Genomic DNA, 15,729 nt, shown 5'->3' on the forward strand with positions numbered 1-15,729 from the left:
ATGCTGCTCACGTCCCCACCTCGAGCATACTAAAATACTTTGTTCCATTTTGCTTTGTTCCGCTTTACTTTGTTCCCATTACGCTCTGATCCACGCAGCTCCCTTCCTGTCTCTTAAGGTTACGCGTAACATTTTTCATTCCGTCGCTCTTTGCGCTGTCCTTAACTTGTTCTCAAGCTTCCGTGTTAACCTCCAAGTTTCTGCCCCATATGTTAGCACCGGTAGAATGGAATGATTGCACACTTTTCTTTTCAAGGACAATGGCAAGCTCCCCGTCAGGATTTTGTCATGCCTGCTGCATGCACTCCACCCGATTTTTATTTTTTCTGTACATTCCCTTCTCATGATCAGGGTCCCCTGCGAGTAATTGATCTAGACATCCTAGAGCAATGACCAGGTAGCCTCTGGAAAATAACATTATGTTGTTTACCAACAGGCGAGTGTAGATTTCTATTATGCTTGAAACGATCTGTTTATAACTCCCATGGCACAGTGCTACCTGCAGGCTTTGAAGGGTTGCTTGAGAATCATAGAACACTGCCTCTTTACAGGCATCTAAAGTCGGTCCGAACCTATATAGATATTTATGCAATGGAATACTCCTTACTAATTAAGTAAAAGGCAGATTTACTCGTCGGTGAAAACGTGGGCAAACATGATGCTATTAATAAAGAACTATTAACGAGAATGGCTTTTAACGGAGCACTGTAAAACTGAGCTCAAACAAGTACCGACCGAATGCCGGAAACATGGAACATTTCGTTTATTTGCAGTACATAGCATATATCGAGATATGTCGTGCATGGGTATTACGGTGCTCGTAACTGGAACGAAGGCGTAATAGTTGGCAAGAGCGTAGTCTTGAATTACTTACATTACTAACGTTTTTCGTGGAAACGTCGACCTACACATTACATCAGAGTCACAGTCACTACGATATAAAACGTTTCGTTTTGGTAAACAAACAAAGTGTAAGAAAAATCATCTGAGTGATGAAAAGCATATTTCTTCCATTAAGATAGATTTGCAGTCCACTGCAGAAATGTGCAGGCCGCGGTTCTTGGTAATTGAGCACCCCTGTTCTTGTGCTTTAATTTTGCCAGAAAAACTAGCCGGCAGTCGTATCTTCTATGTCTGGGAGCCGAGGGACTACGATAACAAAAATCATACTACAATTTTATGTCACCGATACATGGCGCGTCTTTGGCCAATAATCATTTTACGTTTATAGTCGGGCTCGAAGGATTTCTAGCCACGAGGTCGATGGACTGCGAGTTGCTGGCACCCTCTGGAGCTTACGGCATCGCTTATATGCATCGCTGATGCAAGAATCCTCCACACATGCAGCCCGGCTACTGGCTTCCCGTACAAGTAGTACCCGTTGCCGAAGCTACTGCGGAGGAGATGCGAGACCTGGAACGTTTCGAGGCGTCGCCGAATATAGCCCCCGCAGTGGACATTCGTAGTTTAACGATGGTAAGTGGAGGATGATATATATATTGCAAGACAAGGGGAATGTTGGGTCGTACGTACACCTCGCCTAAATTGCAGCAATCAATGCCTGCTTCGTACTGCTTCGATTCCCTCTTTAACAGAATCACTACCGCAAAGACTCGTGTGTTGGCCGCATCTTGAATACTATGTTAATAACGATAGTTTCAGTCTACTTGGATATATTGATTACTCTTTTTGTTTCCAAAATTGTGCGTGCGCTGTTTTTAGCTGCTGTCCAAACCGAATGGAAAGAAGTTTGGGGCTCATGACGCTGCGTAAATGCCGATTTTATCTGCAGTCTTCTCTGTATTTTTTCACCTACAAGGTCGCCAACTAAACTCATTTCATTGAGTAATTTAAATATCCTAGAGCGTACGTTATAGATCTACACAGAGCGGCCATTAGCCTTTCATATTTTATAACTAATATAGTATTGCGCAGAGCTAGTAAACAGCCATTAGGCTTCGGTAACCACCGGCAATAATACATATAGCATCTATGACATAGAGTGAAACAGTGAACAAAGGTGCTGCGAACAATGTATGGCACATTTCTTCGCGGATTGTTCCGTAGAGCATGGGCCGAGACAACGTGTTTGTGAGAAACCATCACCTATTTTATAAATGACGCACGGACCTGCGTTTGTATCGTTAATTCATGAATGATGAGTATAAACAGATAGGTGGTCTAGAAATTGCTCGTTTCCTAAGTGTTGTTAAGTTGATCCCGTTCAACTATATGGTAATTTCTAGTGCATTAATGCGCTAACAAATACGTCTTTTTTCAGTTGTATTCTTATATGCAATCAATGATATTGTATTTGTTCTTGCTGAAGAAGAGCCAGTACTATAATATATGCTCCCGTCATGATTCTTGCAACTCTGTGTAATACCTAATCACATATCTATATATGTCATATCTATATCTATATAGCATATGTATGTCATATCTGATGGTAAACTAACTAATGAGAAAAAATTCGAAACCATCGCCGCCTTGTTGATTAATTAAGGAGCGATTAACTATGGCGCCCATTTAAAGGGGGCATTTTGTGCCCCACCATAACTGTCGACGATGTTTTCAGTATTACTTCCTCCTAGTTGTATTTCTTTAGTGGTAACAAGTTTTCTGTTTAGGGAGTTTGCTTAGTTGGTGTGTCTGCATCTACCCTCTTAGGCACCTTTTATGGAGGTGCTGGCAATTAAGAATGCACAGAATTTCGTAACCTTAGTCGACAATAGCTTCACAGGACGAGATCAGCAAAAGCCGCCGCTTACATCTGGCACTCTAACCTGAGTGCGACCATGCTCATGGCAATGCTTTTAGGCAACGCAGGCAACTTCAAAGTCAATTAGCCAACCTGCACATTCCGCAGATTTAGGTCGCATTTCTATTCAGAGTTAGTTCAGCACTTCTTGTCGGGTAGAAATGGTACTGGAAACTTCCAAGTCTCGCATATAATACCTATACTGCGTTCCGCCCCCGAAATTTTCTTGGTAAACAGCTGTTTCCCGGCCACAACGCTTGCAGCAGTCTCCACAGACAGGGATCCCCGCTTGTGGCCGCTGTGACAACTTGGGGTGACGAGAAACACACTTCGATAGCAGCCCTTCCACACATAAACATCCACTGGGCATTCGCCCGAGATTCAGCTGCTGGAAACTGAAGCCGGCTTAGCCCATCGGCGTAAGGAATCGGTCCACCAGGCCTGTACTTCAAGGTGTAGTCTTAATCTGCCATGTGCTCAGCGCAGCGTACGCGGTGAGCACGAGTCGGGAATTGGTCTTCTCACCGGTAGTGCACCCATGAGTGGTTCATGATCAGTTGCCATTTGAAAATAGTTACCCGACAGTCACTATTTGAGCCGCGTCACAAGGTACACAATGACCAAGGTTTCCTTATCCAGTTGGTTATAGCTCAGCTTTGTCGTAAGAAAGCGCCGAGAAACGAAAATGCTTGACCTTTTCCGTACCCGACAATTCCCGCCGGGCACGAAAATGCGCAAGGACCATACGGGGCATATGCGTAACTAGTACAGTAAATTTTCGCGGCTCAAAATGAGACACTGTCTCATTTTGAGCCGCGAAAATGAGACACTGTCTCCGCAGGTACCTGCAGCTCCTTACTTTGGCCGCAGGCGCGCTCTTGTAGCGACGATTAGGGCAGTGGGACGCTTGAAATTAACATTGGATGAAGCGCTGTCGCCAATCTAGGAATGAACTTGCAGTGAACAATGATAAGTTCCATGCACCTTTGTAGCACCTACACTTCATGTGGTCGAGGTGACAAATTGCTTCGATGTTTTTTTGGCTATGGTGCAGACCTATTGTCGTCATGATCAGAATGAAGTATTCGACGCGCTCTCTTCACGATCTCAATCACAATTTCAGACACACTTCACTTGTCAAATTAGACTGCGATGTCCTGTAGGTCACCGAGTAAGCTGTCAATTTCTGACACCCCGCCAAAGGGAAGATTAATGAACTAAACATTTTGTTTCAACGTGTATTTTGTGACCAGTTCCTGCCACTGTTTTTGTTATAAACTGGTTTAGAGTTCATTCTTCGCCTTCAGCTAGTTGCAATGGCCTTGTAGACACTCAAGTGCCGGCCACACTTGAATCAGACGTTGTTGCAGTGACGACGAGATGCTTGGTGCTTCCAAGTGCACTGAGCACATTTGCGCTGGGCCGTACCCATACCTGGTCGTCCCACAAAACCATACGCTTCGACCGCGCCAGCAGAAAAAATTTTGATGACGTGGGAGTCCTGTCTCAGGGCCTCCATTACCGCGGCTAATTGCTTCACTGATGTTGGGTTCAACTTATCGCATTCGAGTAGGTGCGTCTGCATTTCGGTGTTGTGGATGCCGCCCACTATTCGGCCTCGTACATACATTTACGAACGGGTTCAAAACAGCGGTCGTCCGGCAGCTCACTCATTGCGGTTACGTAGTCACTCACCGGTTCGCGTTCCAGCTTTCGCCATGGAAAAAGATTGAAACTCGCAACTACTTCAGAGGTCGTTGGCTTGAAATGTGCTTCGATGGCCGAAAAGGTAACTGTGTGAGTCGCATCTCCTGGCTTCATCGACGCAAGCAGTATTCATACTAGCGAGTATATTGCAGCCCCGTAGCTGGTCAAGCAACTGTCTTCTGCTTCGCGCAAGCGAAAATGTTAGCAGGAATGTGCAGCAGGACGCGCTCGTGGTACTAAATCCCCTCACATGTGCTTGTGCCGAACGGTAGCAGCGTTTGCATGGACGAGGTAGCCCATAAACGCACAAGAGACAATGTGAGTGCTGGATGCTTCTTTGGTAACAACTTCAGAGAGTAGAAAAACACAATCACAAGTACGCAGACACACTCACACGCAACCCCAAAAATAGACCCAGTCTTTCACACAAGCGCTCTCACATGAGCGCTTGTGCGAACGAGGACGTCTTTTCTTCGGTGTATAAGGTATTATACACACTCATAGCCGTCTAGCATTTTGCCTATATCTCTTTGATGTTTTATTTATTTGATTAAAACCTTTACTCTACGTTGTGCATTTATATAAGCTTGCAACGACTCCGAATCATTTTGATCCCAGTTTCTTTTTCCACCAATAATCTAAACGTCTCTTGATTATCGATATTGTTGGCCACTTTACACTTTATTGGAATCGCTTCCAATTCCAGCGCTTAGGAATGTTCGGCGTGAATTCCTTGGCATTTCATAACCTTGTGCTAAGTCGGTGCAGGACTTGTGTTGCAGCAGACACCTGCTTCATCCTGTTGTTAACATTTGCTCAAGTTTTTTTTTTCTTCCTTGAGTGAACCTTCTAGGGAATCAGATAGGAAATCAGTGCTCCCTGTGTTTTAGCTTGCATTTTCTCTCTTGCATTTCCAGTTGCTGTATTTGTAACTCTAAATTTCGTCAGGGATTCTCCTCCGCCGCGAGTTCGCGATGGGCTGGCCACCACTGGGAGACTAGCGAGACGCGCGACGAACGAGCGAGCGACGGCCTCCTTCCCTTCTCCTTCCGCATTCTGCCCGCAACTGCCTTGCCCAAGGAGGCGCGTACTGTCGCCAGTCTTCCCGCAGCGAACGAGCAAGGGAGCTAAGGAAGTGACAATGCACCTCTCCCCTATTCCTACCGCCTCCTCACCACTCGGTTGCGCAAGAGACCCTGCGCGACAGTGTCAGCCCTACCTCCACTCCTCCTCCACCCCTGTCCGCAGCTCGGTTGTCCGAGAGCACACGCAATTTCATCGGCGCCTTTCCTCGCCTTCCCTCGCCCAAACCCAACCGCCGTCGTACCTCCGACCTGCCACGAAAACGACCGAAAGAGCCAAAGAATATGATTCGCTTGATAAGAAAGCGTGTTATTCACTCGCACCTCCTTTGGAGTCGGCGGCATTTTTACGAATTATGAAGTTTACAGGCAGCTATGTCCTGTAGCCTTCTTTCTTTCTCCCAACGAATTGCGCACTAAAGAAAAAGTTCTCCTTTGTTAAAACACGTATGCCACCTATCTGTTTTTCATTTCACCTGTGTAATATTTATGTAGCAGTTTGAAATTGTTGAAGTTTTAGAGGTTACACACGAGACATGCGTATAGGGAAATAGACGGATTATGGCATGACTTTGTGTGAGAGTCACATTATCTGCTGCCTTAGTATGATATTATTTGTGTGAACTCTATACATTGCTGTCTGCAGCTGAGGTAATGGTCTCCTTTGTATTTCTCCCGTGAACGTATCCACAGAGGTATGGCTCATTCACCGCACTTGACAAGGTTAGCTTCAAGATCTACTCAACCCAAGTGACTGCGCTGCTTGGCCACAACGGTGCTGGCAAGACAACCCTCATGAGCACCATCACAGGTCAGTGCCTCTCAGGCTATTGTATCCGCGCGTCCTGCTACAACGGTGAGATATCTAATAACTAGTCGCGTTGAATTTCCTTTAGTGCACACAAACGGCTATTATATCCGAATTTATAACTTCTTAACTACATCCCAATTTTATAATCTTCCAACACTTGCGCTTGCCGTTTAATAAGACAGGTAATAAAGAATATGTCAGTGGTCAGTCTAAGGCTGGCTTACCTAGCAGCAATTGTGTTTATTCAACGGAGTGCAGGCACTTAATCGCTAATCGGTAAAACGCGTTGTAGAACATCAACAGTTTTAAAGGGTCTGACTAACTGTATCACAAAAGCATCGCTTTCGCATAGATCTCAGAATGTGCGATGCCAATTATACGGACACTCGAGGTGCGTTGGCGCCGACGCCGTCGCGGTCATGTCGGTGTGTCGAAGGCGCATGCGCAGCCCGCCTACGGAGAAGCAGTTCTCCAGAGACGCGTGGAATGTTTTGCTGCAAAAGCACCGAAGCAAACTCGGCACACCGTCACGTTCCGCTCGGCTGTGCCGCGGGTATATGCCAAGGCTACGTCTTCCCCTTGCTGGCACGAGCGTTTTTCGTGCAGACGCTAGCGCTCCTCCTGAACAGTTTTCTGCGTGCCAAAGCGTGGTACATATGCTTGTCGGAATGTAAACGACAGTAAACGTCAAGCGATAAACCTTTCATTAGGAGCTGTCAAACGCCGACGAATTTCAATCCGTTTCGTACCTCGTGCACCATCGACGTGCGACGACTGTGACGCCGTCTCAGGCTCATCGCGCCAGCTTGCGAGACTTATCTCGCTTCTGCCGGGCGCACTTTCTTGCTGCGCAGCAGATGTATCGCGCGGTTTGTGGCGCAAACATCTCGCCTCCGCGCATTGTTGGAACGCCATCCGAGACCCTCGGGTGCAACGCAAAAGTTTGCTTTCGCTTTCAATGCGTCGCCTTCGGGCCGAAATGCCAATTTTCCTTCGGATGGCTACACGTCTTGCAAAAATGAATTGCAGCAGGAGGTGCCGTAGTCACAGACGGTGTAATTCCTTATCTGTCATTGACAGAGTGATGAAATTATGTCCGCTTTGAACGGACCTGCGTGGTCTCAAAAGCCTCGTTTACCACTGTCGGGGTTCCCATTATAGCTTGGCAGCCCTTGTCTTCGTAAGGTGCACTTGCTGAGCCTACCACGTGACGTTTACTGGACTAAGATTATCTGGTCGTACGACAGGCCTAGCGATACCATCACGTCTTACTACGATGAAACCTATTCCATCTGCCACACTTCCTCTAAATTCCAATCTGTCGTGAAAGCGATCGATGCCACATTTATTGCGGAAAGCTCAAGTCGAGGTAATTACAGACGACATGATCTCGGATGTTTGTGTCGGTAGATCTGTGGCAACTAAACAGAGCGACTTTGTTTACTAGGCATTCATTTCACATGCCATAGAGCAGTTGCCTTGAACACTCAACTTTTGTAGACAAGTTGTGCCGCATATCTTTGTCGTAGGGAGACTGGAGCGTGAACCACCTTAACATTTCAGTGGATTTAAGCTCTTCAGTACAGTAGTTTTCTAATGTGAGTTTGCTTGTTGATATTGCCGGTGTTTCTTCATATTTATAGAGTGATATTAGCAGCCGAAGAGGTACAACTTGCTAAATACAGCTGTGATGAGCGTCTTTCTGCTTTGTCTCCTATGGATCATTCAGTGTCCAATGTACACTGCCTTTTCTAGCTGGTTTTTCTGCAAAGAAATGCTCGATAAGCTCGGTCACGAATGTTTAGGCCCAAGACTGTCTTCGCTTTCGGATACTGTAGCGGAGCAATGATATTTGCAAAACTGCATTTACAAAAGTATAACGTGACAACCCATCTCACAATGGAATTCTACGCTAATGCGGTTAGTTATAGAGCAGCGCATCGACAAACCGTGTTGCCAACGCGGAAGCATGTCTTGTATGAGGCGTAAACTGCAGCCAGCTTCTCTCTCGCGCTTCACTCTGGACACGTTGAGCCATCTAGTGGTGCCACATTGAAGTTCGCGCGTGGTCTCCGAGATGCGTGGTGCGTCGGTGCGTGCAGACGATGAGAACTGCTTCCTGGCTGCCCGCGCGCATTAGTGCCGCAGCGCTCAAGTGTCGGGTTGCTGTTCTTGAGGGGGATCCGTGTGACACCAGTTCAATTTCGCCCCCCCCCAGAAGAATGTTAAGGATGTTGGTATGAAGAGCAGCCTGAAAAAGGTTAGATACAGCTGTACCGCATATGCATACCTACACACATACCGCGAAGTGGGTAAAGCTCCCTTAAAATACTAATAACATTGAAGACTGGTTGGTCTACAAAGCGTTTCATTTCGGGCTTAGACAAGCGCGAATACGGGGTAGCTGCTAAAAAGCTTTTGTTGCTGCAGTCCGTAGAACAAGTGTTTTCTTCGTCGTGATAAAATTCAGCCATGCTACTTTTTATTTTTGGCAACTTGTTGAGGCGACCCTGGAATAAAAGCTGCTCATTTGATGAACATGTTATGAAGTTCGAGAAATAGTAACCGTATCAATATTCATCTCGGTTTACAAACTGCAGGTATGTTGCAGCCTACGGCTGGCACCATCCAATTTTGCGGTAGCGAAACTGACACCGGCACTAAGAATACCAGTTTCTGCCAGCAATTCGACGTGCTTTTCCCCGATCTCACAGTCAAGGAGCACCTCTTATATTTTGGTCAAGTGAGTGCTTCGTTCTTGCCTCAATTAAAGAAAAAAAAAACAAGCGGCATAACGATTACCAATTGTGATTATTATATCGTCAGTGTACAGTCAGTGCAAAGTTCATTTTGTACCCTCTCCCCAGATTCAAGAATTCTCAAATATAACGTTTATAAAAAGGCGTCTCTGCCTTTAAAAACACAAGCATCGTGCTTTAATTTTTATCGAGCTGATGGTTTAGAGGTTGCGATGAGATATTCTGTATCGTGTTGGGTCTCGTCGTAAAACTGTAGAAACTGACCTGACGTGTATTTGACCTGCGAAATCATACGTTAAATCTACTCGGACTACGTGAAGTAAGATCTTTGCGCAGATTATATGACGAGCACATTCATAAGTTCCTTATTATGTTCCGGAAACGCGGCTCACAGATGCGAAGCCAGTGGGGTGACGAGCTGAACAATAGCATCGGCGAAACTCTGGAGTCCGTGAGGCTGACCGACAAGAAGGACGCGTTCCCCCGACAGCTGTCTGGCGGCATGAGGAGGCGGCTCAGCATGGCCATCGCGCTGGTCGCCAAGCCCAAGGTAAACACAGCATCTGCTGCCGATGCCGTGCCTCCAGCTAGGAAATACAAAGCACGTAGTGGGGTGTCAAACGCAAGCTGTCTTTGGATTTGGACTATGAGCACAATGCCCGGTGCTTTACCGATTTGGTGACAGACGCGTCGATGGCACGAGGGCAGCGCAACCTTACCACTGTCCTTCTGCTGTGCGATGCAGCGCTATAAGACGGTTGGTGGGTGCGCCACGTCGCATAGCAACAGCTAGATTACACGAGCGAAAGCACGACAGTCTAGTACTTCACTTCTGAACGCGAGCGCTTGGATAAGCTGCGCGACTTTGCATTAATTTTTGGAAGTCACCCATGATGTAACCATAGGGTTTCATACAATTACCAGAGGAAACGGTAGCGCTAGTATCTACAGGAGCTACAAGCAGGGCAGTTCAGCCAGCGTGGGAATGGTTGGCGCTACACAGACTGCTACTAAACTTCGTGCTTCGTGCTGTCAGTGGCTTCGTGACGTTGGAAAGTGATAATTAATGAAATAAACAATAATAATATTGTCCGGTGGCAGGATACGAACACAGGAGCTCTAGCACAGAAGCCCGATGTTGAAACCATCCCTCCAGGACGCATGAACAAGCGAAACCACTGCAATTAGCAGTGGTTTCGCATCCTTACAGATTCTTATTACCTACTGCATAAAGGAAAGTGTACATTGCTTTCAGAGCACAAAACGAAGCGTACAAAACGAAGCTACAAGAAAGTATGAAGCCCCAAGCACGAAGATCAGAAAAATCCATGTACTACCCATAATTCCCTTGGTAGCTCAACGATCGCAAGCCAGGGTTTCCTCTAGTCACTTTTGTAGAAAGCTCTATGGCTGTAACGGAACAGGTAGCAGCATTCGTTCGCCGCGGTACAGTGAATCGTCGTAAAACCATCGCAGCACTTCGCTGGGTGTCTCATTTCTAATGCTGTCGCAGCTTTCGCTTTCTTTTGGCGGGATGTGAGTGCCGTGCGTTTCTCTTACGATGTGCTATGCATATGGCTCATCACCACGTATACCAGTGTGTGCCTGTGTGTGACCTGAAAAAGCGGCGACGTGTCCCAATTTCCTCTGCGTAGCCCTTTGAGAGAAGCGTGGCCACGCGTCCACTTCACTGCGTCATTTTTGCAGCCAAATGCTTAGAAGATGCATTAGAGACCTTCAAATGGGCCACAAGCGGGCCTCGTAAGTGGCGTCTACAGTGTGACGGCACCTGGCCAGTTGACGATATGAATAAAACGTGCCTTGAGCGTCCGTATAGCGGCTATTGTATTAAATCGGTTTCACATAATCGCGGATGTTACTTCAAGTAGGGCACTGCCGTGCTTGCTACATTAAATTGAGTGCTTCGTAGGCCAACTGCAAGGACATTCACTTTGGCTAAATTTCATAAATATGTCGTATATTAGCACTGAACGAATCCTGGTTAAGCCGCAGGGCGAGTAACTGAATAATTTTTTAAATAATTTTTTTCGTTAACAGCCTTTAAGCCCCACTTATGCAGACGCAGCTGGTGCGCCTGGTGGCTGTCGCTATGACGTAAGTCCCAACACGCCGACTCCGAGGTTTTTTAAGACGCAGCGAGCACCGGGCGTTCGGGCTGGGTAGCGTTGGCAAACGCCTGGAGCTACGTCACCCACAGAGACCAATCGGAGCACGCGGGTGTTCGAGCACCCGGAAGCGATTCTCCGGATAGCTAGAGCGGGCGGGCTCGTCGTGTCACCCCGCGGCGGCTACCTTATCTACGTTGAGTTGCAGGCGCTGCTACTAGGAAAGGAGGATTATTTCTTTTTCATTCGATTAACCGTTACTAATTCATAATTTTAACAGTTAACCGATCAATCGCTTTCAATGCAGGGTTTTTCGTCAATTAACTGATTAATCAAATATTTTGCCGGGCACATTAAAACAGTCGTAACACAGTTATCTACTTGAGTAGGATACTATTTTAATGTTTCAGAGGCGGAACAAGGTTGGAAATACAATTGTATAATGTTTTCCAAGAATAATCTTTAATTTTTAAAGACTAATTAGAGCTGGCACAAGTGACCTCTCAAAAGATAAACAATATATGTTATAAAATGGCACCTAGAGCAAAATAAACCAGATGCCTGGCACTAGTGCATCCTCATACAGTACAGTTAAACAAGAAATAGGAAAAATGGGAAAGCTGAAAGGCGACGTCCGACTAAAATTTGCAAGAAATTGCTATATGCACAGAGAAAAGAAAATCGCTGGTTTAGGATCTTAAGCCACAAGTTCTTTACTACAGAGCGAAGGAATGCAAATTTGTTGGGATGCTTGAGTGAAACCGACACCGTCTTTGAATGGCCACACAACGAGCATGCGAGAACAGACGCTCGGAATCTACAGATTTGCTGCGATTGACGTGAACTGCATCACTCTGTCAAATACACCCTCCAAACCGGTGCGCTTGCTGGACCACGTCTTTAGTAGAACGGGAGTGGCACGACGACAAACGACTGGGTTATAGGCCTCGTGCACCGCCTATAGAGGCGCCACTGAAAGCCACCTAGCGGACGCTTCCAACAGTACACGCGGGAGCAGTAGCAGACGACAACCCTTTGCAGCAAGGATGGCTGAAGTTCGCCGCTGCGATTTCCCCTTTGTTAGGGTGCCAGGCTGCTTCTTCTGCGGGAGGAGTTCCAATCAGTCGGCAGAAGTGAACGGACGTGTCGTCGGCACGCTCCGCAACCACCGAGACTACGCGACCTTCACCGACCGCCCTTGACCGCCCTTGCCCGGGCCGGGAGTCATATGGGAAGCGGCTTTCTTGCCGTTTCCCACCGACCGCCTTTTCTTCCCGGGACTTTTGTGCCGCTCCCCGCGCCTCTACAGCTCTGAAGTAGTTCCAACGCGGCTGCCCCTGCCGGGGCCATAGCTGCCTTGGCGTGTTTTCTACAGCATGAACCAAAAGCGCCAAGCGACCAGCTCTTCCGAGGCCCATGTTCTAAACGGGCGTGCAAAGAGCCTTCGGCTAATTCACCGCTCTGTTTCGATGGAGCATTTATCTACCGCAACGTCATTTTCCAACGAGCAGAAGACGCAATCGGCGACGGAGAACGCCGCCCCGCGTTCCTCGACAACAACGAAGACGGCCGAGTGGATACCGCGGGAGTGGCCGCCGATCCCACCGTCGCCAATTTGTCGCCATCGTCGCCAAAGGATGGAGGAAGATGCTGCCCCGAACATTTACGACGACAAAACTGACGACGACACAGGTGGCTGTTGGAAGACAGTCATACATAAGCGACCCTAAAACAGGTAAGGCCGTGAATACGGACAACCTGAGGCCCATATCACTGACCTCATGTGCGGGCAAGCTTATGGAGACGATGGTTTGGGATTGCCTCTCTCCATACCTGGAGAGTAAGGACTTCTTTGCAGTCACCGTGTTCGGGTTTCGCCCCCACATGTCTGCACAGGATGTCCTTCTCCAGCTGCACAGGGATGTAATACGACCCACAACTATGCAACACAATGACAAAGCCATCCTCGCCCTTGATCCTAAAGGGGCTTTCGACAATGTTAAACACGGAAGCATCCTGGCCATCTTGAGTTCTACCGATTGTGGGGCTAGGGCCTACGCTTATGTAAGAGATTTCTTGACTAATCGCCAGGCCTTCCTTCGGATTGAGGGCGAGGAATACGGCCCTTACATGATGGGAACACGGGGTACCCCTCAGGGAGCGGTGTTATCACCGCTCCTGTTCAACCTAGCTATGATGCGCCTCCCAAGCCAACTGGCCCGGGTGGAAGGCTTTCAACACGCGTTATATGCAGATGACATTACAATTTGGACCACTGAGGGGAGCCTGGGGGACATGGAGGCCCGCCTTCAGCAGGCCGCTTCCATAGTCGATGCGTATGCTGTGGACTGTGGGCTCCAATGTGCTCCAACGAAATCAGAGCTTCTGCATGTCAGAGCGAACCCAAAGGATAGGAGAGCAATTCACATCTCTCTGTCAGGAGGTCCTATTAGAGAGGTGGAGGAGCTCCGTATTCTGGGCCTTTTCATTCACCACAGACTCAGATCGGACTCCACCATTGTGAAACTCAAGAGAGTAGGCGAACAGGTAGGGCGTATGATCCGCCGCGTTTCCAACAAGCGGGGCGGTCTGCGGTGCAGGGACGCGCTTCGGCTCGTCTATGCCTTCGTGACTAGCCGGATCCTCTACGCCGTGCCATATCTCCGCACTACTAAGCAAGACGAGGCGCGAATAGACGCCATCATCCGCAAGGCAACTAAGCGAGCCCTGGATCTCCTGGTGGCTACCTCTAATGCCAAACTGAAGGCATTGGGGGTGCTAAACTCCTACCAGGAGCGGCGGGAGGCCCACCTCGTGAACCAATACACGCGGCTCATGCAGACGGCCACTGGGCGCCGCCTGCTAAACCGCTTACACATCCAACACGACTGCACTCCAGAGGAGACGGAGCGTATTCCAGTACTGTGGCGCCATATGCTCTAGGTCTCCCCGCTCCCCCGTAACATGGACACTGACATGCACGAAAACAGACGACAAGCGCGGGCTCGGGCTCTTGAGAGACAACACGGCTCCCGACCCGGTGTATATTATGTAGACGTAGCAGGGCCGTCGCCCACGGGATTTTACACGGCCGCTGTTGTTCACCAGGAAATGCACGTCGATGGACTCTCTTCTCGAGCACCGAATTCAATGCGAGCCGAGGAAGTAGCGATAGCGCTTGCTGCCGCCCACGCCAATTCGAGAATAATCATTACGGACTCCCGAAAAGCATGTGATCATTACTTGGCTGGGGAGATCTCCCCCTTAGCTGCTTGCATTCTAAGACGGACTGCCACTGATCCAACACCGAAAAGAATCATTTGGGCTCCTGGCCATCAGGGCGTACGAGGTAATGAGGCCGCTGACGCGGCTGCCCGAGCGCTTATTTACCGGGCTCCTCATCCCAGCTCTTCTGGCTCGGAGACTAACCAGCCGCTGCTGCGATTCAGGGAAATAATAACGCATTATAGCGACAACCACCGCCTTTTCCCGGCCCCTGCCAAGGGGCTGAGTAAGACGGAGGAGCGAACTTTAAGGCGCCTGCAGACAGGTACTCTGCTCTGTCCTGCAATCTTAAAGCATTACGATCCTAACACGGATGGGCGATGCCCGCACTGTGGGGAGACCTGTGATATCTTCCACATGGTGTGGGCATGTACTCAAAATCCCCACCTCCCCCCTCCCCCTACCCCTTCCAGAGAGGCATGGGAGACTGCCCTCCTCAACTGCTCCTCGCTTGAGTCCCAAAGGGCTCTGGTGAAACGGGCGAGAGACGGGGCATTGTCATGCGATGTCCCGGACTAGGGACGCCGACCATGTAGCGGGGCCACTCTGTGGCTCCCAAACTCTCTTGCAGCAATTAAAAGTTTTCACCACCATAAGCGACGCATCCGTCAAACGCGCGCTAAGACGCAACCGTCCGACAACATCTTGGAGGGTTGCGTGTCCCAGCCTGCAGAAAACATCTCCCAGCCTGCCGTACGCAAGCGCAGTCGGAATCAGAACCTGCCTCAACTTCCTTTGCACGATGAAAAGATAATTCTGCGGCCTCACGGAGGACTTTGTCTCGATAAGTGGACGCGCCCAGAACTCGCCAGTGCTCTATGGAGTGCAGCCGGCTTGACCAGCGAGAATCGTCAGGACATCATATTCCGACTGCGACCTCAGCAGAACTTGGCAATCATCAGCACATCCCAGTCACTCGTAGCCGACGCATTGTACAAGGTGAGGGAGGTGAACCCTGGTCAGCGGGTCTATCCCATCACAACATGTTTTGCGGCCCCAGACAACTCATGCAAGGGAATTGTTCCTAGTCTTTTGCGCGGTACACCGTCTTCCAAGCTAGTGGATGAGCTTTTGGCTCCTGGAACTCAAATACTTCAAGCACGAATGATGGGTCAAACCAACGTTGCGTTGATACATTTGAAGGACTTAAAGTGCCTCGCTGCGTGCGTTTCTATGGTGCAGAACTCCGCTGCTACCC

The 15,729-nt window shown here is 48.6% G+C and overlaps 1 protein-coding gene across 1 annotated transcript in view; it reads left to right on the top strand.

The window, feature by feature from the left end:
• The window catches only part of LOC142570592 (phospholipid-transporting ATPase ABCA3-like), a 145,698-nt gene that overhangs the window by 74,047 nt on the left and 55,922 nt on the right, over positions 1 to 15,729 (top strand). Inside the window, exons 7-10 of the mRNA XM_075678962.1 lie at positions 1,348 to 1,476; positions 6,244 to 6,361; positions 8,962 to 9,104; positions 9,515 to 9,670. Coding sequence (XP_075535077.1) covers positions 1,348 to 1,476; positions 6,244 to 6,361; positions 8,962 to 9,104; positions 9,515 to 9,670 — 546 coding nt within the window. The remainder of the gene's footprint in view (positions 1 to 1,347; positions 1,477 to 6,243; positions 6,362 to 8,961; positions 9,105 to 9,514; positions 9,671 to 15,729) is intronic.

The sequence above is a fragment of the Dermacentor variabilis genome, chromosome 2 (genome assembly GCF_050947875.1).
Source record: "Dermacentor variabilis isolate Ectoservices chromosome 2, ASM5094787v1, whole genome shotgun sequence".
NCBI lineage: Eukaryota > Metazoa > Arthropoda > Arachnida > Ixodida > Ixodidae > Dermacentor > Dermacentor variabilis.